Source organism: Phaenicophaeus curvirostris, chromosome 26, assembly GCF_032191515.1.
Source record: "Phaenicophaeus curvirostris isolate KB17595 chromosome 26, BPBGC_Pcur_1.0, whole genome shotgun sequence".
Taxonomy (NCBI): domain Eukaryota; kingdom Metazoa; phylum Chordata; class Aves; order Cuculiformes; family Cuculidae; genus Phaenicophaeus; species Phaenicophaeus curvirostris.
This window is the reverse complement of record NC_091417.1, coordinates 2,579,876-2,605,783: the sequence shown is the minus strand read 5'-3', so window position 1 is coordinate 2,605,783 and position 25,908 is coordinate 2,579,876. Positions and strand designations below refer to the sequence as shown.

Here is a 25,908-nt window from a genome sequence, read left to right as displayed (position 1 = left end):
TTTGTGTTTTGCATCCTCTTTTAACCAGCTGAGCAATGGGCTGAGCGCAGCCAACAGCCTCGGCGCCTTCCGTAGCTATAAAATACGCAGGTCAATACACAGGTCCCTTATGCCATCTGCTCTGAAGCAAGCCCAAGCGTTGGGTTCATCGGAATCCAGAGGAAAACCTCAGGATGGGACTAAAGAAGCCACCGATTAAAAGCAAAATAAATCTCTTTTTATGTCACAGTCACCACCATCACTTTCTTGGTTCGGCACTTGAGACTGACAAGATTAACCGGCACCTTGAAGTCTGAGTTACACAGGTAAGAGAGGAGCATTGATCCTGATGCATCGTACTCGAGCCCAGACTCTCCTCTTCAACATTAGAGCAGCACTTGTTGATGGTAAAGACATTTTTCTCTTTCTTCTAGACATTGGCAATGTCACGGTCAGGCTTTCTGGAATTTAATAGACCACCTCTTCAAAGAATATTCAGAAAAGATTGCTCCCTGCTGACTCATGAGCTGCCCAGAAGTGCCCGGAACTGTCAAAACAGAATATTTGGGGTTTTTTTTCTCCTTCTTCAGGCTCGGCAGTGGGAGATGCTGGTTGAATCCCAGCCTTCAGCTCCAAGCACACACATGACTACAGGCAGGAATTTCTCCGTCTACTCTACTCTCCGTCTACTCTAGACAAGGTCTTAGAGATGATGGATTGGGGCTGTTAACGCTCCACTTCACAACACCCCAAACTCTATTCCTCGGTAGAAGGTGGGCCAGGCATCTGTTGCACAGCTACGGAATACAGAATAGCCTGGTTTGGTTTGTTTCTCTCCTTAAAGGAATTTTAAGAAGCCTTTTTCACTCCAGGCACCCAGAACTTGGCATGTCCCCTGGAGTGCAGGTATTTTGCATATCTCAGCTGTCTCTGTGGCTCTTGGATGTTGTTATTCTCTATCTGAGTATCTGATCCTCTTCTGAATCCTTCGTGCAGCTCAATTGCACTCTATTGGAAGTCTGTTTTCATTTAAATTCTCACCATTTCAGAATGTTACCTAGCATTTCTAGGGGCTTTAGGGGAAGAGAAGTACCCAAAATCTTGCTGCTATTGTGTACGCACGTTCAGTAAAACAATAAAACCAAGGCTATGACTTGAAAAGAGTTAAAATCCAGAGAATATTCCTTACTAGCTCATAACCATTTCAAAGGAGATCAGATCCTGGGCAAGAACTAGATGACAGCATCCCTTTGAATTCTTTCTACTTCAGGGAAAGGGGAGAAAAACAACCTTCCAGTTGAAAGCTTTATTTGGGAATAAAGTTTATCTTCAAAATACATCTGAAGAGAGACTGTGGGCCATAGCAACTTGGCACAGCTCAGGCTGACTTACCCTGCTTGAGCGTTTTTGGTGCCTTTATTCCATAATAAGATGCATCAAAAGCCTCCCTAGTGGCTATGTATGAGAAAGTATAATCTGGGGTCTAAATGCCACAAAGCATCCATATTTATCTTTAATGGCTATATAAATTCAGCAGATGAGAAGGAAAACATTAATTAGACAGACCCTGCCTTTGGCAGTAATCACCACCAGTGACAGCTGAACCAGCCAGTGGATAAAATATGCACCAAACATGATTATCAGAATAAATAACTGAGGATCAGGAGAAAATGAAAAAAAAAAAAGGAAAAAAAAAAAACCCCAAACAAACAACATCTTTTTTTTTTTTGGTGGGGAAAAGAAAACATTAGTGTACACTGGACTTTAGACTCTTTTTTTTTATGCAAGCTGTCCACAGTTTAGGGCCCAATCCTGCAGTAGGGATGCATAATCCTGCAGATCAGTCTTGACTTGTGATTGCACACAGGAGCAGAGAACCCTGAGAGGTCTAGTGCCGAAGCCCTTGGTTAAGATCAGCTTCTGGAATCACGATACGCAGACAAACCCAGCCCAGGGGCCCATCTCAGACATTGTATAAAATAAAAGAAAAACCACAACAAACTCTCCTGGCTTGAGTGGCCTCTGAAAGCTGCAGTATTAAGGTGATTTTTGAGATTTTTCAGTGGTATCCGGGCATGGATGCCTTCACTCCTTGGATTTAGTCCGTGGGAGGGCTCTGCTTTTTCTACTGCTCTGTCCCCATCCTCTTCCATCACAAACTACCCTGGATTAGTGGCCTTGCCATGAGGATTTTGGAGGAATCGAAGATGTTTTCCACCCTCTCCTTTGGGTTAAGGGTCATAGTCAGTAATTTAGCGAATTAATTAGATGCCAAACAGTGCACCGGAGCCACTGGCTCACAAACATCCTGAAGGTGAATCCTCCACAGGGTTTTGCCCTTAAAATAGATCCAGTTTCCCTTTCTGTGGAGCAGGGGGAGGGAGCTGTTGCTTTGGAGGGAGAGGAGGGCAAGGAGTTGAAGCCGTAGTGCAACGGATGTAAAGACAAGGGCACAAGGATTCTGGGCCGTGAAGAGAAAATGAAATGTTGCCCACCCCAAAAGAAGGCAAAGGGGAGAGCAAAGAAAAGGCCAGAGCTGGGGGAGTGGAAATGGGAGAGGGGAGCAGCCCCAGAGAGCCAACTGTACCTCTCCTGGGGCACCAAGAGCATCTCCCCCAACCACCCAGCTTCTCCGCGGAGAGGCGCAGAGGCAACCAGCCCAGCTTTCCTGAGCTGAGCGCAGGCAGAGCCAGTGTGCAGCAAAAGGCAGCTATTTTGCCATCCCCAAGAGCCTGCTGCTTGAGATAACTGCCCGTTCTCTCTGCGCTGAGGTTTGCCTCCCTTTGCTGCCCCTGCGAAGACTCCTGGTGGAGGAGGGAGGACGTCAGCCGCACGCAAGGGGGCAAAAACCCAACAATCAACTGAAAAACCCACGCCAAACCCAGACTTTGCACTTTTTCTACCACCACATCCAGGGCTTTGGTTCCGGACTACAGGCAGAGTCCGATGTCACAACCGACCGCTGCAGGTTCTGCTGCCCGGGAGGAATCCAGGTGAGTCCCAGCCTCACGTTGCCCTGACTCCTTCTTATCAAAAGCTCCATTGGGTCTTTTTTTCCTCTACTTGCTGTTTCTTTTCCAAGAGGGGAAAGACTTTGCAATAGAATAACAGAAGACTCCAACGCTTGAGACATGGAAGGTTCGAGGTGCAGGGGGAGAAGCGCTCAGCACTGTTCTGCTTCGACAAAACCCTCCTTCTCCTGGCTGGCCGGCTCCACCTCCGAGTACGTTGCGTGGTTGGAGTGATTTCGGAATTTCATGGCAGGCCAGTGATGTGGCCTTCGCTGTGGACAGAAACAAAGAGCTGTCAGAAGCTACAACAGAGCCTTCCAGGCCAAGCCCGCAGGGAAACCAGAAACTCGGTCCTGAAAGAAAGTCTTCGTGAAAGTTTGACTTTTTCTTATTGCCTACAGGAAAGCTGGGGAGGGGCTCTTGATCAGGGAGGGCAGGGAGAGGATGAGGGGGAATGGTTTTGAGCTGAAAGAGGGGAGATTGAGATGAGATCTTAGGGAGAAATGTTCTCCTGTGAGGGTGGGGAGGCCCTGGCCCAGGTTGCCCAGAGAGGTTGTGGTTCCCCCATCCCTGGAGGGGTTCAAGGCCAGGTTGGATGGGGCTTGGAGCCCCTGATCCAGGGGGAGGTGTCCCTGCCCAGGGCAGGGGTGGGACTGGATGGGCTTTGAGGTCCCTCCCAACCCAAACTATTCTGTGATTAATAAAAGTAGATTTTAAAAAACCACGTCGTGCCTAGAAGAGGTCATTACAATGCGTCGCTCTGGCCGAGCTGACCCTCTTATTGGGTTAAAATGGGGAGCTGGGAGGAGATGGAAACTTTTAAGTGAAATCTTCTCCCAGAACCAGGATGGCCGGGGCAGCAGTCGAGGACACCACGGCCTTCCAGTGCGACCGCATGCAAGTCAGCTCTGTGTCTCCTCTCAACTGCATTGCTCCTGTGCAGATAAACGCATCAAACGTCGCCGAGTGCGCAGGTACCGAACTGGCAGAGGCCGTGGAGATCAATTCTCTGAAGCCTGTCGCTGCAAACAGGACAGATGGAGGGAAGACAAGCGCTCCAGGAAAACGCCAGGGAGCAATAATGAAAGGCTGAGGGCTAAGTGCTGCTCGCTCCCTCCACAGCAGCTCCGATGCCAAGCTCCAGCCCGCTTCTGACTGCCTCGGGATCCCACACCACGCGGTCTTCTGGCTTTTAGCAGCAGATGGAGATTGTTGGACCCCCTATCTTTCTGTGCATTAAAATCTTCCATTTGGAGCCTTCACACCATCGCTTACGCAGCAGCCGACGGCATGACATCTATCAGTAACGTCTGACAATTTGGGTCAACAAAATCCAGCTGGGCAATTCAAAAGACGGTGGTTTGGGTTCCAACTGAGCCCTCCAACCCGGCTGCGTGTCGACTGCTCGGGCAAACAGGTGGGAGAGGCTAACATAGCACGGGGGAAAAAAAAGGCAATGTGTGATAGGGAGCATGTGAAAGGAGTAAAATAAAACAGCGTGGGAGGGAGGGAGCCTAAGATTAAAACATCATCGACTGGAGGACCATGAAAAGAAACTCAGATATGAACTCTATGAAAGCTCCTCTCTCTGCTCCTCTTTGCTCCCTGCTTTTCTCCTGTGGTTCAGGATTTGTGTCGATAGAGGAAGATAAAACCAGCCAGAAATAAGATTCTCCACTCACCTCGATGAAGAACAGGGCGGCATTTGAGGTGGGGTGGCTGTTGATGTAAAATCCAGCCAGAATAATAGCTGCAATCAGCAATACTGCCAGAACGATCCCCACGATGGTACCTGTGTGAATTGGGGCACCTGCTTTCTCAGAAGGGATGCTGCTCCCCACACCTGCAAAAAAGGATTCAGGTGAGTCCTGAACTGTGCTGAGACCTTGTAGGAAACACCTTTCAGCTCTACATGTACAACTGAGCAACTTTGCCTGCTCCTGTCGGGCTCAACAAGAGGGGAAGGTGCCCCAGGGAGCTGTTGTCTGAGCTTCAGCATCCCTTTCGGATGACAGCATAGCTGGTTCAAAAGAAGATTAAACCACCATGCAGTAATCCCCCTCTCCAATCCATATTCTTTATCTATTGGCTCACACTCTGATGGAAAACCACGAGCCATATGCTGAGTGTGTCTTCCCACAGCCCTCCAGCTTTGCCCTCGGTGCTCGGAGAGGAACAGGCAATGGCACAGAGCCCCAGAGGGTGGAACCGAGACATTACCAGCCCTTTTGGGAGCAATTTGCCTGAAACCAGGATGTGTTTCAAAGGCCTCACGCCTGCAAAGGAACCAAGCCTGCACCCAGTTCAGCCTGTTTAACTTCCACGAGCTTCTTTCTGGTAGGAGGGATGGGCTCATGGTTTGCATACGACCAAGGGATGGGCTCCTGGTTTGCACACAACCACAGCTCTTGCAAACCTGACATCAGGCAAAGAACACTCGGATCCTCCCCAGATTCTGAAATTCATAAGATCATTACAGCAATAGTTGGGCTCCCTGCCCCTGGGGCTGCTGAGCAAACTCCGACTGCAGAAGGATCCACAGGAACAGAAATGAAAAAGGCAGAGCTGGGCTAAGGACACTCTAAATTTGGCTTTTACGCTGCTCCTTTGGCCATCTGGGGAAGTTCCAAGGGAAAAAGGACTTTGTGTCTATGCAAAAACCTCAAAGAAAGAGAAACCGCAAAGAGGAGACTCATCATCTTCATTTGCACAGCAGGACTAAGTGGGCAAAGGAGACAAACAGGAGCAGGGTGAGACAGATCAGTCCCGACTCTCACTTTTCGCTACCTGAAATGGCATTAATCAGGGTAAAGACAATAGGAGTCTTATCTTGATTGCATCCTTCCAGTCTCGGTTTCACCTGTCCCCTCTGCTGACGGATCGCGACTCCCCGGTGCATTTGCTTTCAGTGTAACGTGTTTTTCTTGGACCGATTGAGAGCAGCAGCGAGGAGATTAAGGGCTTACCTTCGCTTCCTGCATACTGATTGAGCTTCGTATCGTCTCAAAGAAGAAAACAAAGGCAAAACCATAAAGTTAGGTACTTTCTGTGATATTCTGCATGCTTCCCACCCGCTTTCATCCCTCTGTAACGGGGCCACTGACAGAACACAGCTCGTACACAGCACCTCCGTGGCCAGTGAGTTTTAAACCTCTGGGTTTGGTGGAAGAGTACGGCACCCAGAAAAGAAAAACGGAGAAAGCACATGGCTTATGGGGCATCTTCCTTCACAAAGGTGGCACCTGGAGCACAAATATCATCCAGTGGGAGGTGGGAGTTGGAACTGCATGATCTTTAAGGTCCCTTCCAACCCAAACCATTCCATGATTCTATGAAACATCTGAGAAAAACAGACTGCAAATACACTCCATGAGCCCCCAGCTCTTCTGGGTCTGTGTTCAGGCTACGGCATTTGCAGCAATACATTGCTAATACATCCTGAATAAATCTGTGGGATGTTATGCTGTAGGTATCTTCCACTGGGCCCCAAAACTCAATTCTATTCCTCATCTCATTTTGGAAGAACCAGGATATATTGTACAAGGTTTTATGTCCTGATGGTCTCCACACCACAGTCCTCACAAGTCCAGCTGAAATCATAGAATCACAGAATGGTTTGGGGTGGAAGGGACCTCAAAGCTCCTCCAGTTCCACCCCTGCCATGGGACACCTCCCACTGGATCCAGTTGCTCCAAGCCCCATCCAACCTGGTCTTGGACGTCTCCAGGGATGGGGCAGCCACCCCTGCTCTGGGCAACCTGGGCCAGGGCTTCACCACCCTCATCATGAAGAATTTCTTCCTAATGTCTTAACCTAAATCTTCCCCCTTCCAATTTAAAGCCCTTCCCCCTTGTCCTAGCACTCCATGCCCAATCCAGAACTCATCCTGCTTGGCCGACGCCGTTGCTGACACGTGACCAGCGAGTCAGACACGTTCACAAACATCTCCAGCCGCGGGGCCAGCGAGCCGGGCTGGCTGGGAGGATGCAGAGGGGTGGATCCGCTTCTTTGCTTCGCTCGTGCCTTTGCTTCGCTTCCCCAGATAAAGTTCGCTGCCTGACGCAGCTGGCTGCTTGTTTCCTTCCAAGATTACAAATTAACTTCATGCTTGACTATGTCACAGAAAGCCTCTTGTTCTTTTTTTTTTTTTTTTCCCCAAGAATTGGCGGTGAGTTGGAAAATAATCTCAGTGGTGGTGTTACACCCCCCCGCCACCTCCTTTAATTGCTCCTTTCAAAGTCAACTCTGGCAGCCAGGCGCTCCATTCCTCCTTCCCGTTGCTGAAGGACAATTACTAATGTTCCTTTCTATTTATTCTAATTAGCAGTTTGCGTTAGGGACTATTAAGCAGCAAAATTGAAGTGATACCTGCCGCTAGGAGCTGAGGAGCCAGCCCTGTCTTAATAGGATTATCAAGCTTTAGAACACGGGTGTCTCGAGGGAAACTCGGGTCTTTATGTGGAGCTTTCCTATGCTGGAACGAGCACCATTCCGGAGCAGAGGGCAATCACAAGCTTGTGGTGTTATTTCCACTCTGAGAGCACCAGCAGCCCTGAGCCACCAGCTAGGAACGAGCACTTTGAAAGCACGAGCTCCTGTGAACGGTATTAACTTCTGCTATAGAACCGTGGAGTGCTTTGGGTTGGAAGGGACCTTGACAGGTCGTCTCGTCCAACCCCCTGCCCTAAACAGGGACATCTTCAAACAGATCAGGTTGCTCAGAGCCCCATCCGACCTGACCTGGAATGTTTCCTGGGATGGTGCCTCCACTACCGCCCTGGGTAACCTGGGCCAGTGCCTCCCCACCCTCATTGTAAAAAGTTTCTCCCTAATATCCAGTCTAAATCCACCCTCCCTTAGTTTAAAAACATTACCCCTTTGTCTAGCCTTGCACTCCCTGATCCAGAGCCCCTCCCCAGCTTTCCTGGAGCCCCTTTCAGTCCTAGAAGCTGCTCTAAGGTCTCCCCACAGCCTTCTCTTCTCCAGGCTGAACAACCCCAACTCCCATCAAGGCTGGGGTGTCCCTGCCCCGGCCGCCCCTACCTTCCGTAGTGAGGCTGTCGATGAAGAGCGAGGATGTGGAGGTGGCAACATCCTCATCCAGCGGTGAGAAAGAGCTGTCGGGAGGTGCTGAGAAGTGGTCACCTTCTGCTAAATCCTCACAGGTCTTCTCATCTGACTGGAAAGAAAATGAATCATAGAATCTCACTTAGGGTTGGAAGGGACCTCAAAGCCCATCCAGTTCCACCCCTGCCCTGGGCAGGGACACCTCCCACTGGATCAGGGGCTCCAAGGCCCATCCAACTTGGTCTTGGACATCTCCAGGTATGGGGCAGCCACCCCTGCTCTGGGCAACCTGTTCCAGTGCCTCCCCACTCTCATGGTGAAGAAATTCCTCCTTATGTCTAGTTTAAATCTGCCCCTCTCCAGTTTATCCCTATTGCCCCTTACCCTATCACCACAAGCCTCTGTGAACAGTCCCTTCCCAGCTTTCTTGTAGCCCCTTCAGGTATTGGAAGGTCGCTCTAAGATCTCCTCGGAGCCTTCTCTTCTCCAGGCTGAACAACCCCAACTCTCTCAGCCTCTCCTCATACGGGAGGTTCTCCAGCCCTCGGATCACCCTTGTAGCCTCCTCTGGACCCGTTCCAACAGCTCCATCTCCTTCTTATGTTGAGGATTCCAGAACTGGACACAATCCTCCAGATGAGGCCTCACAAGAGAGGAACAGAGGGGCGGAATCCCCTCTCTTGGCCTGCTGGCCACGCTTCTTTAGATGCAGCCCAGAACATGGTTGGCCTTCTGGGCTGCTGAAAAATAGCTGCTTTTCCTAATTCTCATATAGGAAAGGTGCCAGGAAGCTGGTAGGAGGGACTGTGCTTCTCAGGCTTAGGTCTGCTGAGTTCTCGGGGTTCAAAACATGCAGTAGACGCAGGGGACATGGTCCAGAAGTGATGGGGGTAACCTGGAGGCTGGAGAAAATGAGGAAAAGTTTGGGAACCACTTAAGTAGGACAAATGTCAATGACCTGGCAAGGTCCTCCAGTCTGACCTTCTTGCATCACTGAATGACTTCACACAGGTCCTGTGACCTCCTTTTCCCTCTCTCAGCCCTCTTGGTTAACAGGGAACAAAGCTGAGTTTTCAGTAGGAGAAGAGAAAAAAACCAAAAAAAAAAGATCCAAAGCAGAAACAGATGTTTTGTTTGAGCTGATCTTCCTGAGACAAAGAAACCAGTTCATCCAACGTGGAGATAATTGTGCTAGCAAGGACAAAACAAATCACAAGGGCTAATTTCTTCATGCTTGAGAGTGAGTAAGAGTCATGCTTCAGGAGGTGGAGAAAAAAATATCCCCGTGTACTCAAATTGCACCACTCGGTAACTCAGGGAGGTCCCTGCACCTTTACTGAGCATCCAGCACCAACCAACGCAGAAACAAGACACCAGGGAGGCAAATGCTGGATTAGATGGAGCATCTTTTAACAATTCCAACGCAGAGAGCACCTGCCCAGGGAATTGGTGGCCCTGCAGGAACGGAAAAGGGATAGCTCAAGGGATTCCCAGTCTCTTCTAGATGAGTGGAGCCGAGCATGACTTTTTTGAGCTGGGAAATGGCCATTGTTCTTCCTGGAGATCCACACCGTTCCTAGCAGAGGACCTAAAAGAAGCGATTCCGTTCCCAGTCTCACCTTCTGGCCACAGCCGTAGGACAACCACTCCTCACGGTATCGGTCGAAGCCGCTGGAGCATCTGCAGAGAAAAGCAGCATTAACCTGGGGCAGAGGAATTCCTAGGACACAGCAGGGATAACCATGGAATCGTATGGTTGGAAAAGACCTTTGAGGTCATTAAGCCCCACCGTACCTGTGCACTACTAAATCATAGCCCTGAGCACCTCATCTCCCCGTCTTTTAGACACCTCCGGGGAGGGTGACTCCACCGCTTCCCTGGGCAGCGTGTAGTGCTCATTTGCCTGCTCTGCGTGAGTTCTAAGCTGCCCAAGAGTCCCAAATGCTGCCCCGACGGGCGCTGTGCACACACACACTTGGAGAAACAAAAATCCAAGGACTGGAAAGATTCCATACAAGTTGATCTCCAAAGACAGAGGGGTTCCAGTACAGCTGTGCTGGAAGGACCCGAATGTTCCTCTTCACAGAGAAGGAAAAAGGGTCAACATCGCTTCTCCAAGGGAAACGGAGAAGCAGAGAAATAGGAAAAATATATAGACTGAGTCTGAATTTCCATCTCCTGGACTCTGTGCCAGGGCAAGGCCATGATCTCCATGAGTTTTTTTGTTTTTTTTTTTTTTCCAGCAACATCTGCACAGGAAAAACACATTGAAGAAATTACAGACGACATCAGGAAAACACCAGCTTGAGAAATCTCTACAGAAAGAGAAAGAATGAAACAGCGTTCTGACCTTTGGGAAGTCTCTGGGGAAACCAACAGATGAATCAGGGGTTCAGCTCACACAAGCACGAATTCACCCAACCACCAACCAGCAAAAGAGGAGATGCCACAAAAAACTTCAGGTCCTACTGAGACACTGAGATCTTTACTTAGAGTTCCTGTCACAATTATGGGCTCAGCAAAAGCCAAAAAACCCAACTCTGCTGTCCAGGAGAGGACTAGGAGGTTAAATCACTGAGCTGGACTCAGGATAGAGTAGAAGTCACTTGGGAGCCACCGAACCTTCCTTGGGGAAGGTCACGTTGGCTTTGCAAAACCAACCTGGTTGGAAGCCACCAAGATAGTGGTGGGCTTGCTCTAGCCTGCTGTTTCCACCACGCTAGCTGTTTGGAACCTAAGCTCTTCAGGACCGAGCGGCCGATGAGCAGCGGTGGCTGCAGGGAGCGTGGCTTTTAGCCAGCACATCGCGAAGTCGCCGTGCCGTAAGTGATAAGAGCAAACATCACCAACAGCCACTTGGATTGTGGGAGATGGTGCTTGGTGTTTGGAATAAGCAGAATGACGAACTCGAGCCCCGGGGTTTCAGCCCAAACAAGATCCAGACTAAGCCACCGCATCCCAGGCTTGGTTTTGCTACCAAAGCCACATCTGGTTTCCCGCATCTCTCTCAGCTGCAAGAACACAATATTCTCTGATCTGAAGCCACCACTGAGCAACTGTCACTGAGAAATGATGTTCCCCTGGCTCGGGCTGTATTCCAGCCCACCGAAAGGCAGTGAATCAATACTGATTTATTGGCTCGCTGTGCTGATGCCTCAGGATCTTCCCCTGCCCCAGCTGCCCTGCTCATACCTTGCTGGAATTGCTGCGTGTAAGGAAAGGGGGTGAGTCCTGAGCATGGCAAGAGAAGGGCTACCAAAAGGAGAAGGGAAGGTGCCCCGCGATGCTGGGGCGAGCGGAGGCTGCCCTTGCAGGAGGCGGCTGAGGAAGGAATCGGCCTCCCTGGGAGAGCCGCGGGTGAGGATCTGTGTTTCTGGGTCCTCTCCCCTGCCACTCGCTCGAAATAAATATTTCAGCACAATCTCATTAAGCCGCTCCGTACCGCGCTGCTTGAGCACAAGGAGAGCGCGGAGCAGGACTGCTGCGTGGCCAGGACTGCAGCGAGGCCAGCCCTGGACCCCACATCCTCTGTTTACCCCCCAAAAAAAGCACCAAGTGCCCCCCACCCTCCTTGTAGCTTGTCCCCAACAAGGAGGACTTGTCCTCTGCTGGGGGCCTGAGGAGCATCCTCAGCTCTCTGACCTCTCAACCTTCAGACCCGAGTGCATCCCCTGCCCTCCACCTCTCTTCTGCCTGAAATCACAGCTTAAGTCAGGAGTTTTCTCCACGTTTAATCTCACTGACTAAAATGTGAGTCTCACTTCTGGTCCCAGCTTGTCCCAACATTCACACCAAGAACTCCAGCCCTGAGAAACATCTCCTTTCCATGGCTTGGAACCAGAGATCAGATCACCTCTTGACCATCGCTGTGAGGGTGTCACAGTCCAACTAAGCCAAAAAGCAACAAAAAAACCAATACAAAGGAAAATAATAACAAAAACACGGCAACGCTGATAGGGGCATCAGCCCTGGAGCTGCTCCCAGCTCTAGGAACATGAGCAAGAGAAGAGGTGGGATGGAAGCTCATCCCTCCTACCTCTGCAGGACGTGGCACCAGCTGCAGTTGAAGGTCAGCTCCGAGGTCACACACATTTCACAGCTCTGGTGCTGGAGACAAGCTGGGAAAGAGAGAGGAGAGACATATTCGTGGTTCACCAGCATCTGCACAGCCACGAGGGAGCACGGGCTGAGAGCTGGTGGCGTGGGTAGAACCGGTGCTGAGAGACGAGTCTCCAAGCCCAGCCTCTCTGGAATGGACCAGGCAGCACCTTTTTCGCAGGAGTGGATTCACAATCCATCTGGAAGCATCTTCCCATCCTGTTTAGCTGGGAATTAAAGCACATCTGAGATGTATGGCATTTCTTATTGGACAGAGGAAGGAAGGCAGCAATACAAATGGTTTAACCCTCTGCTCTTATGTCCATATTATGCCGTCCTGCAAAAATATCTCCACACCAGAGAGGAGGAGAACCATCACTTGCTTGTCACGATGGCCAGAAGGGCTCATCTGCAAAAAACCATCAAGGACATCAGCAGTTTTAACAAGCCCCCTGGGAGTCCCCAGAGCTGTTCCAGTGCGTGAAATATCAAGTGATGAAGGCAAACCATCAGAGGTTCACATCTTGCGTTGATGCGCAGGATCCTGAAAGGCAGCAGCCACCCCACCTGGGATGCCCAGAACGCCTCCATCCTGACCCACATCTCCATCGTTTCTCCATCCACGGGCTCCTTGTGCTCCCCACTGCTGCTACCCCAGACCACCACTGCCAACACTTTTCTGGTGTCCTGCAGTCCTGATCTCTTTGCTCTCCTGTCTGGAGCTTTCCCCAAGCTCCCTGCCATGCAGAGACAGCGAGCAAGCAAGGAGCTCTGGAGAAGAGGCAGAGGCTAACCCAGTTCAGCCGCTTCTGACCTGAATAAGGCTCAAAACTAAACCCCAGAAGAAAAAAAGTGGAGTCTGGTTCTCCCTAGCTCTGTGGCTCCTCTGAACATGCTGCTCCCAGCTACCCTGGAAAAACAAAATAGAGAGGCTTAAGGAGAAGAAAATAAACTTATTGCAGAATGCTTATTTACGATCTGCTTTGCAGCAATCCTGCCTGCTGTTAAAATTGTCATAAAATACCCTGGGGAGACCATTTAAATGCACAACCTCGGTATCTTCATGACAGATTTACTCTCTGCCCTGTATTTATGGACTGCATGACGGCTTTCCCTCGTGCGCATGACTCTTTGGATCCCAGCACTAAAAATGTATCTAGTTAACAAGATCCTTAAGACGTTTCATCTGAGTGCGGAGGCGTCGAAAATGTCTTGTAGACAGACCTGAAGTGAACCGGTGTCCAGCAAAATTAGAGGCAGCTTAGGGAGCGAAGCGAAGGAGCTGGATGGTGGGAAGAGCTGTCGGTGCAGGAAACGGGGAAGCGAGTACTGGGGTGAGAGGGGATCAACTGGGGAGCAATCAGAGCCTGTGCATGAGGAAAGGAGCTGGCAGAGCAGCACGGAGCACAGTTTGGGACCATAGAGCATCGCTCCTGGGGACACCACGAGGAAAGGAGCTGGCAGAGCAGCATGGAGCACACCTTGGGACCATAAAGCATCATTCCTGGGGACCACAGAGCATCGCTCCTGGGGACATCATGAGGAAAGGAGCTGGCAGAGCAGCATGGAACACACCTTGGGACCATAAAGCATCGTTCCTGGGGACCACACAGCATCGCTCCTGGGGACATCATGAGGAAAGGAGCTGGCAGAGCAGCATGGAGCGCAGCTTGGGACCACAGAGCATTGCTCCTGGGGACATCAGGGCTAACACTGCTGCTCTCCTCACCTATATAAGGTGTAATTGTCTGCAGATCCAGCTTTATTGGCTTCTCCCATGCCAGCCGAGCTTTACTGCATCTCCGGCTTGTGCCTCGGCTACGGCATGTGCAGGATTTGTTGTTGGCTGGGGATGATTCTGAGCTGGTAAATCCAGGCAGGGCTGCACGTATGAGACGTTCAGCGATAACCAGGCTTCTCGCAAAGGCAGAAAAACCAGGGGACCCCAGAGTAGGGACAAGCTGCACCCCGACCCATCACACACCCTCCCTCCACAGTGGGATCCCAGCCGTTGGGTGATGGGTGGCAGCCACACACCTTTCCAGCACACGTCAAACTTGTCTCCTCCAGGCTTGGCTTCCCCCTTTGGCTGTAAACTAGAGGCTGTTGTAGCCACTGGGTGAAGCCAGGGGATGGAAACACCCCCCAGGGCACCACACCAGCCTTCCCGACTTACTGGGCAGAGGGTTGAACTCCACAGCTGACATGTTGGTGATCTTGCTGGTGTCCAGCTCCACGCGATGATACTCGTAGATGGTCCGTCGGCGGGACTCTGAAACACAGCGCCTCGGCTTTAGACTGGGCACGAGCCCCCATCCCGCATCCCACGTGGGAATCGCAGCGTGTGCAGGGCAAGCTTGGGCTGCTGCTGACTCCCCTCCGACAGGTAAAGGTGACCCCACATCTTGGGGTTGTTCCTGTGGGACAAGACAATGTAGAGGGTTCTGGAGAAGGTGCTGGGGAGAGGAAGGGTGTCAGGGTGCAGATCGCCTCTTCTGAGCTTTGCTAGGAGGAGCTTGGAGCTCTCTATCCCGTTCTCCCTGATCAGAGATGAATGTGGTCCAGTCCTGCACTGCTCTAAACAAACACGAAGCTGCACAACACATTGCTGGGCAGTGACTCACAGGGCTGTGAGCCTCTCTCGTGCTCAGCACTCACCCGGAGCGCCGCATCGCTCCCCAGGCTCCCACTCCGCAGCCCCATTTTCACCAAAGCCTCCTCCTTCCCCTTTCCCTCACGCCTCGCCCCCTTCCTTCTCCTTCTCCTTCTCCTTCTCCTTCTCCTTCTCCTTCTCCTTCTCCTTCTCCTTCTCCTTCTCCTTCTCCTTCTCCTTCTCCTTCTCCTTCTCCTTCTCCTTTCTCCTTTCTCCTTCTTCTTTCTCCTCTTCCTCCTCCTCCTCCTTTCTCCTTCTCCTTCTACTTCTTTCTCCTTCTCCTTCTCCTTTCTCCTTCTTCTTTCTCCTCTTCCTCCTCCTCCTCCTTTCTCCTTCTCCTTCTCCTTCTTTCTCCTCCTCCTTCTTTCTCCTTCTCCTTCTCCTCCTTCTCCTTCTTCCTCCTCCTCCTTCTCCTCCTCCTCCTTCTCCTCCTCCTCCTCCTTCTCCTCCTCCTCCTCCTTCTCTCTCCTTCTCCTTCTCTCTCCTTCTCCTCCTCCTCTTCCTCCTCCTCTTCCTCCTCCTCCTCCTCCTTCTCCTTCTCCTTCTCCTTCTCCTTCTCCTTCTCCTTCTCCTTCTCCTTCTCCTTCTCCTTCTCCTTCTCCTTCTCCTTCCCCTTCCCCTTCCCCTTCCCCTTCCCCTTCCCCTTCCCCCTGGGGATTAGAGGGTTCTACCCTGGAGCCAGGCTTCTCCCATCCTCTGCTGCTAACTCAGATGGCGCCACCAGCCAAAATGCTCCTCCAGCTTGGTGCCCCTGCGAGGATGATCAAACCTGTCCTTCCTCGTGGCTCTGCTCCACACTTGGAGCCCAGCAGATGAGCAGGATGGACCACTCTCCCCTCCCCTTCCCTTCAAGCCTCATTTCTCCACCACAGAAGGCGTTTTCGTGCCCAGTTCTCCCACTTCTTTCCCACTCGCTCCCCCTCGTGCCCCTGGGCAGGCAGGAGGCTCCGCTCAGCAACCCCGCGGGGACAGAGGGCACCAGCCCAGCGAGCGAAGGATCAAGGGGAGGCACCATCCAGCCTGGCACTGGGTTTTACACAAACTGTTGTTAAAGTGCTCCTAAACAAGGGCCAGATGGCAGGATCCATAAATAACAAGGAAAAGCAACCGTGCTGGGTGCAGCGCGGGGAGGCGGGAGCGAGGTTGGGCTCCTCACGACACGAGGGGATGGGACAGGCTGGAAAAGCCCTTTTGGCAAGCTCACATCACGCCTGCAGCTCACGGCACGTGTGGAATAAGCATGTGGACACGTATGTAGCTGTCCCCATGCAGCACCCGTGCCACCCTACGCATTCCCGGACAGTCCAGAGCTGCAGCGGTGGGACTTGTGGGCTCCCCTGAACCCCCACGCAGAGAGGAATGAGGTACCCAGCACCTTCCCGAACCTCTCGTCCATCTGCAGGCTCCTTTGGAACCTCACATGCTCCTTTGCTCCCCACTGCGAATCCAAGCAGCGCATCCTCGTGTCTCACAGAGCATCCTCGTGTCTCAAAGTGCCCAAAGACAAGGCTGGCTCATCCCTCCTTCCTCATCTGCCCCCTCTCCAGCCGGGATGCCAGAAAGCCTTGGAATTCCCAAGGGAGGAATCAGGAGCTCCCCTTCCCCAGCAGTCGCCTCCCCAGTTCCTCAAGCGCAGCGACTCACCAGGCACATCAGGAGAGGGGTTGAGGATCATGAAGGCATCGGAGAGACCAGCTTTCACGGGGTGCTGGGTGGCACTGATCTCTAGGACCGGCATGGGGATCTGCAACCAAGGAGAGAAGCCGTGGTGGACCCCAGGCCTGTCCCAGGGCTCCTGGTGCTGCTGCAGAGGTCTCCAGGGCTTTTGGTGGCATTGGGGGTGCCCAATCTCAGCAAGTGAACAAGTTACACCACCACATCTCCTCCCTCACCCCCAGGGATCGCCTGCAGGGAGCCTCCTGCTGCACCATCCCCAGCAGGAGTGTCCCTCACCTCCTTGTACCCAAAGACGATTCTCCCCGTGCTGTGCAGGGCTGCCTGGAAGGTGAAGCTGCCCATGTCCTCCTTCCCCTGAAGATAGACCTTGTCCCACTGCACCACAAACACCGTCCCTGGGGGAAGAGACCAGAGCGGATCAGCCCTCTCATCCCTCCTCACCCCACATCTCCACAGCCTGACCCGTCCCCTCCTGTCAGTGAAGCTCCGAGTCACCTCATCCCCCAGTCTCCAACACATCGCTCTGAGCAGGACCACAAACGAGCCCCTGACAAACATCACCACCCCCTCTTCCCCAAGCCCCTCCAGGTGCTGAACAGCCCCTGTTGCCCTGGGCTGCCCTTCCCCACACCCTCACCCAGGTCCAGCCCCTCCGGGTGCTCCAGAGAGCGGAGCAGAGGAGGTGCCGGAGCAGGACTCACCGTTGTCCAAGTACTGGACGGTGGAGTTGCGGGAGTAGCTGGGGTTGAAGTTGGCCATGAGGGGTGCGACGTACTGCGTGGCCGTGAGCATCCGGTGGATGACGTCCCCCATGAAGATAAAACCTGAGCGAGCAGAGGAGGATGAAGCAGCGCACGCTCCCATCCACCACCCTGGGATGCTCCCTCCTTGCTTTTGACCTCCCACCACCTTGCCGTGGGTCACCCATCACTTTTTTTAGCCCTGGCATCCCCTCCTGGCTTCCCTCTGCGAGCCCCTGGCAATCCCCCTTCAACGGCTGCAGAAAAACCGAGGCACCATCAGCAGGGCAGGGGTTAGAGTCATGGAATCATGGAATCATTCAGGTTGGAGAAGCTCCCTAAGTCCATCCTGCCCAACCCCACCGTGCTGACTCAACCATGTCCTGAAGTGTCACATCTACACGTTCTTTGGACCCCTCCAGGGATGGAGACCCCACCACTGCCCTGGGCAGCCTTCATCAATCTCTCAGTGAAGGAATTATTCCTAATATAGACTTGGGTCAGCCAGCTCCTTCTCTGTCTGAGCTCCCAGGCTCTGGGACTTGGGGTGAGGGCAGAGCCAACCCCATAGCCGTGTCCAACCCTCCCACCATGGGAATACTGACTGAGCACGGGCATCCCATCCCATCCCATCCCATCCCATCCCATCCCATCCCGACTCACCACCCGTTGCTATCGTGACCTGCCGCAGGAGGTGGCCGTAGAAGGGGAAGTCAAAGGAGAGGACGATTCTCTACAGAAGGGAAACGGGGTGAGAGCAGCTCAGCCCTTGGAAAAACACCTGCTAGGGACGCGGGGACACGGGGCCGTGCCCACCAGCAGTGGTTCTGCTGGGGCCAGTGCTTGGAGAAGGGGTGGGAAAGGATGGGAATGGGGGTCCTGCGGGTACCTGGTCCCCACAGCTCATCCCCTCCTACCCCTCATCCCCACAGCTCATCCCCTTTTGCCCCTGGACTGGGGGGACCCAAGCGTTTCCCAAGTCTTGTGGTGCACCCGGCCATCACGGGGATGTGGAAGGGGCTGCTGCCGCCCCAGGAAATCCCTGCTGGCAGAGGAGATGCGGGGGACACCCCCGGCTCACCGAGGCCTGCCGGTGCGTGTTGGAGAGGATCCCGTGGATCTTCACTTGGCTCCTGTTGGCCGCTGCCATGTCGACCCAGAGCCCCCTCAGCCGCGCGTCCCCCGGCCCGTAGATCCGTGACACGTAGTAGCTGTGGTTGTCCTCCTGCCGACAGGGAGGGACGGGGGACAGCGTTAGCCACCCAGATTTGGTTAGATGCCAAACCCCAGAGCAACCGAGACCCCATCTCGGCACAAAGCAGCGATGAAACCAGCACAGGAAAACCTGGTCTGAAGCCAGCAAAGGATGCTGAGAGGTTGGAGAAGGTGCAGAGATGACCCGTGAGAGCGATTGAGTGCAGAGAGGTTGGGCTGGTGAGGAAGAGAGAGAGCTGTGACTCACGAGAGACCGCAGAGTAGCAGATGCAACCTTCCCGAGAAGAAAACATCCTGCTCCGGAGCCAGGGGCTGGAGGTTACAGCTGAAGTGACCACCAGACGCGAAGCAAACAACCAGAGACGTGGAAGCTCAGAGGACATGATTAACCTTGGAGCAAGCAGCTCGGGAAGGCAGATGAGGCTCCATCGCCAGCCAAGAAGGACTGAGGGCTTGAGGATGGGGGATGCTGGGGGGCTCTGTGGGGCATGGGGCTGTTCTCCTGGGTGACAACCCCGGAGTGTGGGATGGGGAACGGCTCTGTGTGAGGAACCAGATCCTCTTGTTCTCACCCAGAGCATGGAGAGGGATGCCAAGCCCCCAGCAGCACCCTGAGCTCCCCCAACCCTGATCCCTGGCAGCCTGGAGCGTGGACCACGCGGCAGCTCAGCCAAGAGCCATCCCAGACTGGTCAGGGACCTCACGTCCCACCTGGGGACGAGGACACGCGGCTCTGCGGCAGCACCCTGGGGACACGGGCAGAGCAGGCGACGTCGCGGGGCGCAGCCAGCCCTGCACAGCTGAGCCTTGGCCAGGGGCACAGCTGGGAGCCATCGCCTGTCAGGGGAAGCAGCTTCACGCCAGGGAGGGGGAAGACAAGGAAGCATCTTCATTTTCCTCGGGAAAGGGCTGCTCCGTGCCAGCGCCTGGCGTGCCGCCACGCTCGCCGCTCAGCCCCATCTGCTGCGCCGCTGCCGCTCGGCCCCTTCTGACCCCCGGCCACTCTTGCCCCAAGAATCTTCCCCCCAGTTCTAAAAATCTTCTCCCCAGTGCTAAGAATCTTCCCCCCAGCCCCCAGCATCTTCCCCCCAGTGCTAAGAATCTTCCCCCCAGCATCTTCCCCTCCAGCATCTTGTTCCCTCCCAGCATCTTCCCTCCCAGCATCTTCTTCCCCCCCAGTATCTTCCCCCGGTCCCCAGCATCTTCCCCCCGGCCCCCAGCATCTTCCCCTCCAGCATCTTCCTCACAGCCCCTAGCATCTTCTCCCCCAGCATCTTCTTCCCCTCCAGCATCTTCTTCCCCCCCAGCCCCAGCATCTTCCCCCTGGCCTCAGCATCTTCCCCCTGGCTCCAGCATCTTCCCCTCCAGCCCCCAGCATCTTCCCCTCCAGCATCTCCCCCCCAGCCCCAGCATCTTCCCCCCCAGCCCCAGCATCTTCCCCCCCAGCCCCAGCATCTTCCCCCCCAGCCCTGGCCCTGGGTGCAGGGAAGGACCCAGCAGCCCAGCATTTAATGGGTTGGAGGGGGTAAAAAAGAGAAATCAATTCCCCCCCAGCTTTGACCAGCCCTGTGCTATTCCCCAGGGAGCCACAGCAGGTCTGCGGGAGTCAGGAGGAATAAAATGCTGAGAAAAATCCTTTAACATGGATTTTTTTTCTGCTTCAACAAAGTTCAGAGAAAGCCGCTGTTCTCCTCTGCCTCCTGGGTAAGCCCTGACTCCAGGGAAAGCTCTCCTAGCTCTTCCCTACAGCAATTTGAGCTCTGCGAGAGAGACTGGGCTCCCTTCCCTATGGATGGGGAAACTGAGGCACGGGGAAAGCTTTGTTGTACCTTCTGCATCCCAGCACAAACCACCTGAGCACGGGGCCTGGCGATGAAGGACAAAAGCTCCCCTGCCCTCGTCTCTCCCTGTCTTCCCGCTGCTGCGTTCCAAATAAACGGAGAGGGAGATAAGCAGGGCCGGGAGCGCGGAGGAGCTGGCTGCCGAGCCCCTGACCTCATCGCTGACTCATTAGGATGTCCTGATCCGTCACCTTGCTTTGGTTACAGCAAAAAAAAATGAGAGAGGGGAAGTTTCGGACACGCAAACCAGTGGGGAGCGCGGAGTTGGGTGAGGGAGGGTGGCAGCGTACCCCTCGCCATCCTTTGGGTCAGAGCAGCCCCCCTGCACCCCAAAACCTGGGATGTTTTGCAGGGTGAGAGGGGAAACTCTTCCTGACTCCAGGTTGGCAGCTCCTGAGGAAGGATCACACCTTCTGGAGAAGAGGAGGCTGAGGGGAGACCTCATTGCTCTCTCCAACTCCCTGAGAGGAGGTTGTGGAGAGGAGGGAGCTGGGCTCTTCTCCCAAGGGACAGGGGACAGGACGAGAGGGAATGGCCTCAAGCTCCACCAGGGGAGGGTCAGGCTGGACATTAGGAAAAAATATTTCCCGGAAAGGGTGATTGGTCCCTGGCAGAGGCTGCCCAGGGAGGGGGTTGAGTCCCCTTCCCTGGAGGGGTTTAAGGGACGGGTGGACGAGGTGCTGAGGGACATGGGTTAGTGATTGATGGGGATGGTTGGACTCGATGACCTGGTGGGTCTTTTCCACTCTAGTGATTCTATGATTCTGTGGGCTGGACACTGCGGGATGCAGGGATGCACAGCGGGGAGCTGTGTCCCTGACCTTGAACACGTCCCCGCTCTGGGGGGGCTGCCCTGTGCCCCCGACAGCACCCAGCTCCAGGGAACTGCTGCCCTTCCCTCCTGGGAACCACGAGCACCATCCCACCCTGGAGACGCGGCGTCTCCACCAGCTGTTGGTGGTTTGGAGCTGCATTTGGGGTTTTAAACGCTTCCACATCAGGGACTTTTCCAGCTCCTGGCCCGTCTCCATCCCTGCTGGTCAACGAGCGAGGCCAAGCCGGAGCTGGAGCAGAAACAGCCACGGGGGCACCAATTCCATCAAATCCACAACCAGCTGCTGGTAAAACCACCAGCACTGGTCACCCTGCTGGTGCATCCTCCCACAGAAACCACCCGCAGCCCCAGATCCCCCCATCCCGGAGACCTCGGAGCCAGGCAACCCCCCAGCGGCCAAGGGATCCGCAGCTTTTAGCAGAAATAACCAGGAGCTAATTGAGGGCAGATAATTAGGGATGTGAGAACCAAGTGAGGAGTCTCAGGAGGTGACACCGCTGCGACAGGAGCTCGTTAGCGGCAGCACAGGCTCCTGCCTTCCCCAAGCCGAGACCCCGACGCCCCCCACGTCCCCCTCGCTCCGGCATCGTCCCCGGTGCCCGCGTGGCACCGCGGCGAGCGAAGCATCCCTGGGGTTTCAGCGCTGGCGCAGCCGCGGGACCTGGCAGGGCTCCCGGGCGGGCTGGCAGCGATGCCCAGGGCGCTGGGCTGTAATCACCCTCTGGGCTGTGGGGATCCAACCCCACACATGAAATCAGAGCCAGCGGCTCCACCAGCTCCCCACCCAGCCTGGAAATAGCTCCTGGTGGTCAAGCCCTGGCTGGATCCTGCCTGGGGGGCAAGCGGGGAGCAGCCGGTGGGAGCCCCAGGGACCCCGACTCACCACGATCCGCGTCTCGTTGGCCGGCAGCGTGTCGATGGCCAAGCTGCCCCCCACCAGGTCCTGGCTGATGCGGGTCCCCGAGCTCCCCGACGAGGTTTCCCGAGCTCTCCGCTGCCCTTCGGCCACCGCTGGGCTCCCGGGAGGGCGTCCTGGGGGGACACGGGGATGGGTCGGTGGGGGCCAGATTGGCTGCGAGCAGCCCTGTCCCCCCCAGTAAGGCAGGTTTGGATGGGAATGGTTGGACTCGATGATCCGGTGGGTCTCTTCCAACCTGGTTATTCTATGATTCTATGATTAGGTGACACGAGTTTGGGGGGGGTCTCAGCCCTGATAAGCAGCATCACCGGGATGATGGAGACACAGGAAAGGGTTTCTGGGGTCAGAGAGGACCACGGGTGCAGGGATGGGTGACAAACACTGGGATGGAGCGGGGAAAGGAGGCAAAACACCTACAACCCCCCCCAAGTCGGCGCGTACCCCGCACACGGGGGGGCCCTGGGGATGGGGAGGATGGGGTTCAGCAATGGGGCATCAGCATTGCCACCTCCTCGATGCCCCCAGCCCCCAGTCTCTCCAGGCTGGGACAGGGTCCGAGTGCCAGCGCAGACTCCAAAATAAACCAGTCCCTTGGCCCCCCCCAGCCCCAGCGAGGGAGCTGAAGCCAGAGAGCGGCGCAGCACTCAACAGGGGGGGATGAAAAAGCCATTTGGGACAAAATCTGCGGAGATTGATGAGCTTCGCTGGCAGCTCGGCACGAGCGGAGGCGGCACACGCTCGCCCACGGGCACGGACACCGGCGGGACGCGTGTCCCCAGCGAGCGGGACAGCAGAACCACCCTTAGGAGGGGGCTCCCACCTTCAGCCCGGGGTCCCCTGGAGCAAGCTAATTAATTGCCGCTGCCTAACGAGCTCCTGAGCCGTCTCGTGGGGCTGGTTTGCGTCCCCAGAGTCTCCGGGAGGGGAAACTGAGGCAGGGGGGCAGCAGGGCGGAGCAGGCAGGGGAGGGGGAAAGGAACTCTGGGGTTCGGGGGCATTGGGGCACCCCAATCGATACTGCTGGGGGGTGCGAGGTGCTCAGGGCTGTAAGGACACCCCCACCCCCCAACCGAGGCTCGGCTGGGCTCCCCAAATCCCACCAGACCCAGTACTCACAGCTAAGGGCTGAGCTGGGGGGGAGCCCCTTACCTCCCAGTTGCCCCCCGTCTTGGGGTCCCCCCTCCCTCCCAGTTGCCCCCAATGCATCCCATTCCTGGGTCCCCTCTCACTTCCAGTTCCCCCCCAGCTCCCCAAACCCGGGGTGTCCCCCCCTCCCAGTTGCCCCCCACCCCGGGGTCCCCCCTCCCTCCCAGTTGCCCCCATTCCCCCCATCTCAGGGTGCCCCCCCGCCCAGTTACCCCCATCCCGGGTCCCCCCTCCCTCCCAGTTATCCCCAATCCCGGGTCCCAGTTACCCCCATCCTGGGTCCCCCCTCCCTCCCAGTTATCCCCCATCCCGGGTCCCAGTTACCCCCATCCCTGGTCCCACCCCCCCTCCCAGTTGCCCCCCGTTGCCCCCTCCCAGTTACCCCCCATCCCGGGTCCCCTGTCCCTCCCAGTTACCCCCCAGCAGCCCTCCCAGTTACCCCCCATCCCGGGTCCCAGTTACCCCCATCCCGGGTCTCCCCTCCCTCCCAGTCGCCCCCAGTTGCCCCCGTACCTGCTCCCAGTGCCCCGCTCAGGATGCAGAGCAGGATGAAGCCCCCCCGGCTCATGGTTGGGGGGTGCGGGGGGTCCCCGCTCCGCTCGGGGGGGGCTCAGCGCCCCCGGGAGCGTCTCTCGGAGCCGGAGCCGGAGCCGGGGGTGGGGCCGGGGGTGGGGCCGGGGGTGGGGATGGGGATGGAGCCCCCCCTCCCCCCCCCGGCAGCACCCAGGGAGGGGCTCAGGATGGATCCCCCCCCATCCCCAGGTCTCCTTCTCTTCCCCGGGGGGGCAGCAGTGGGGCTGGGGTCCCCTCCCTGTCCCTGACCCTGCAGAGAGAGGGGGGGGTGTCACTCTGCTGAGCCCCCCCACCCCATAGGGTTCATTCCCCCACCCCCCAGCTCCCCCAAAACCAGATTCGGTGCCCCCCCCCTATTGGGGGACGAGGAGATGCTGCCCCAAACCGACCCCCGACACCGGTTTTGGGGGTCCGGAGCCCCTTCATCCCCCGTCCTTTGCCCCACTCGGTGGGGGGACCCTTTAGGGGGGACCCTGGCCCCCCCTTTTCCCACTCAGGAACCCGCAGGGGACGCATCTTCCAGCAAAACCACGAGGGTTCTTCCCCCCCCCCCCCCCCCCCAGTTTTATCCCTTTGCAGCAGAAGCAGCGGTTCCTTGGGGGGCTGGGGAGGATGGGGGGGGGTGACGGGTTGGGGGGGGCACAAGGTGGGGAGCTCAAGGTGGGGGTCCAGGTGGCTCAGGAGCAGCCCAAGCCCATCCCTCTGCTCCTGGCCCCACCGTGCTCTGGTGGGGATGATTTTGAGGGGGGGCTCAGGCTGCACCCCCAGCGCTGGGACTCACAAAGTGGCTCAGCCCTGGGGAGGTTGGAGGGGAGGGGGAGTCCCAGGGCACCCCAGGGTCCAGGGCAGAAGAGGGGGTGCAAACCTCACTTAGCTGCACAGAGGAGCTGGGGAGCGATGCTGGACCCCCAGCCTTGGGGGCGGGGGGGGGTTGGTGGCTGGAGCAGCGTGGGGCTCTGTGACCCTTTAGCTGCTCTGACTTGAGGGGGGGCACCACTCTGATGAGGGGGTCCCTGCTGGAGAGTGGGGTCTGTCTCCCTGCCAAAAGAAACCCCCCAGAGGAGGTGGGGGAGCTGGCTGGAGGAGGAGGAGGAGGTGTCCCCTCGGTGTCCTAGGGAGCAAATAAGAGGGATGGAAAATATGGGGCACCCCCTCCCCAAAAAAATAAAATAAGGAAAAATGAGGGGGCACCCGGATTTGAACCGGGGACCTCTTGATCTGCAGTCAAATGCTCTACCACTGAGCTATACCCCCACTGTAAACTCAATCTCCATTATTGCTTATAGAATAGTGAGCTCTGAACACCAATGCACCCCCCCCCATGAAGTTCTATGCACATTCCTCCCCCCCATGCACACACTGCACTCCTGGGCACACCCATGCTCACCTGTGCACACCCACTGCACACCCATGCACCTTATGCGCTGGCTCACACGCCCCTATCCACACCCGTGCACCCCACATGCCTCTGTGCACCCCTGTACACCCCCACTGACACGTTCACGTGCACCCATGCACGCCCCTCGTGCACACCCACACAGCCCTGCAGCCCTGCGCGCCCTCATGCACCCATGCACCCACATAGAATCATAGAATCATAGAATCACCAGGTTGGAAGAGACCCACTGGATCATTGAGTCCAACCATTCCCATCAATCACTGACCCATGTCCCTCAGCACCTCGTCCACCCGGCCCTTAAACCCCTCCAGGGAAGGGGACTCAAGCCCCTCCCTGGGCAGCCTCTGTCACTGCCCAATGACCCTTTCCATGAAATATTTTTTCCTAATGTCCAGCCTGAACCTCCCCTGGTGGAGCTTGAGGCCATTCCCTCTCATCCTGTCCCTTGGGAGAAGAGCCCAGCTCCCTCCTCTCCACAATCTCCTTCCAGGTAGTTGGAGAGAGCAATGAGGTCTCCCCTCAGCCTCCTCTTCTCCAGGCTAAACACCCCCAGCTCTCTCAGCTGCTCCTCTTGTTCTCCAGCCCCTTCATCAGCTTCATTGCTCTTCTCTGGAAATGCACCCATGCACATCCATGCACCCCCACTGCAGCCCCTTGCACATCCACGCACCCCCACGCACAGACTCAAGCACCCCCACACACCCCCCAGACCTCTGTGCGTGCCCCCGTGTGCTCCTGTGCACACTCACCCGTGC

The 25,908-nt window shown here is 55.7% G+C and overlaps 1 protein-coding gene and 1 non-coding gene across 2 annotated transcripts; both read right to left on the bottom strand.

The window, feature by feature from the left end:
- Nucleotides 1-23,839, bottom strand: PLXDC1 (plexin domain containing 1). Its single transcript, XM_069877233.1, has 14 exons — nucleotides 23,695-23,839; nucleotides 22,000-22,148; nucleotides 18,307-18,450; nucleotides 17,889-17,958; nucleotides 17,187-17,309; nucleotides 16,762-16,880; nucleotides 16,453-16,552; nucleotides 14,332-14,427; nucleotides 12,094-12,175; nucleotides 9,677-9,737; nucleotides 8,034-8,169; nucleotides 5,957-5,992; nucleotides 4,673-4,833; nucleotides 1-3,262 (listed from the first exon to the last, which is right to left on the bottom strand). Exons 1-14 carry the CDS (start codon nucleotides 23,747-23,749, stop codon nucleotides 3,143-3,145), a joined length of 1,452 nt encoding a protein of 483 aa, XP_069733334.1. The 5' UTR covers nucleotides 23,750-23,839; the 3' UTR covers nucleotides 1-3,142.
- A 1,097-nt stretch (nucleotides 23,840-24,936) lies between these two features.
- On the bottom strand, nucleotides 24,937-25,008 carry TRNAC-GCA (transfer RNA cysteine (anticodon GCA)). The gene has a single exon. It is a non-coding gene; the product is annotated as a tRNA-Cys (tRNA).
- Between the last annotated feature and the right edge of the window lie 900 nt (nucleotides 25,009-25,908).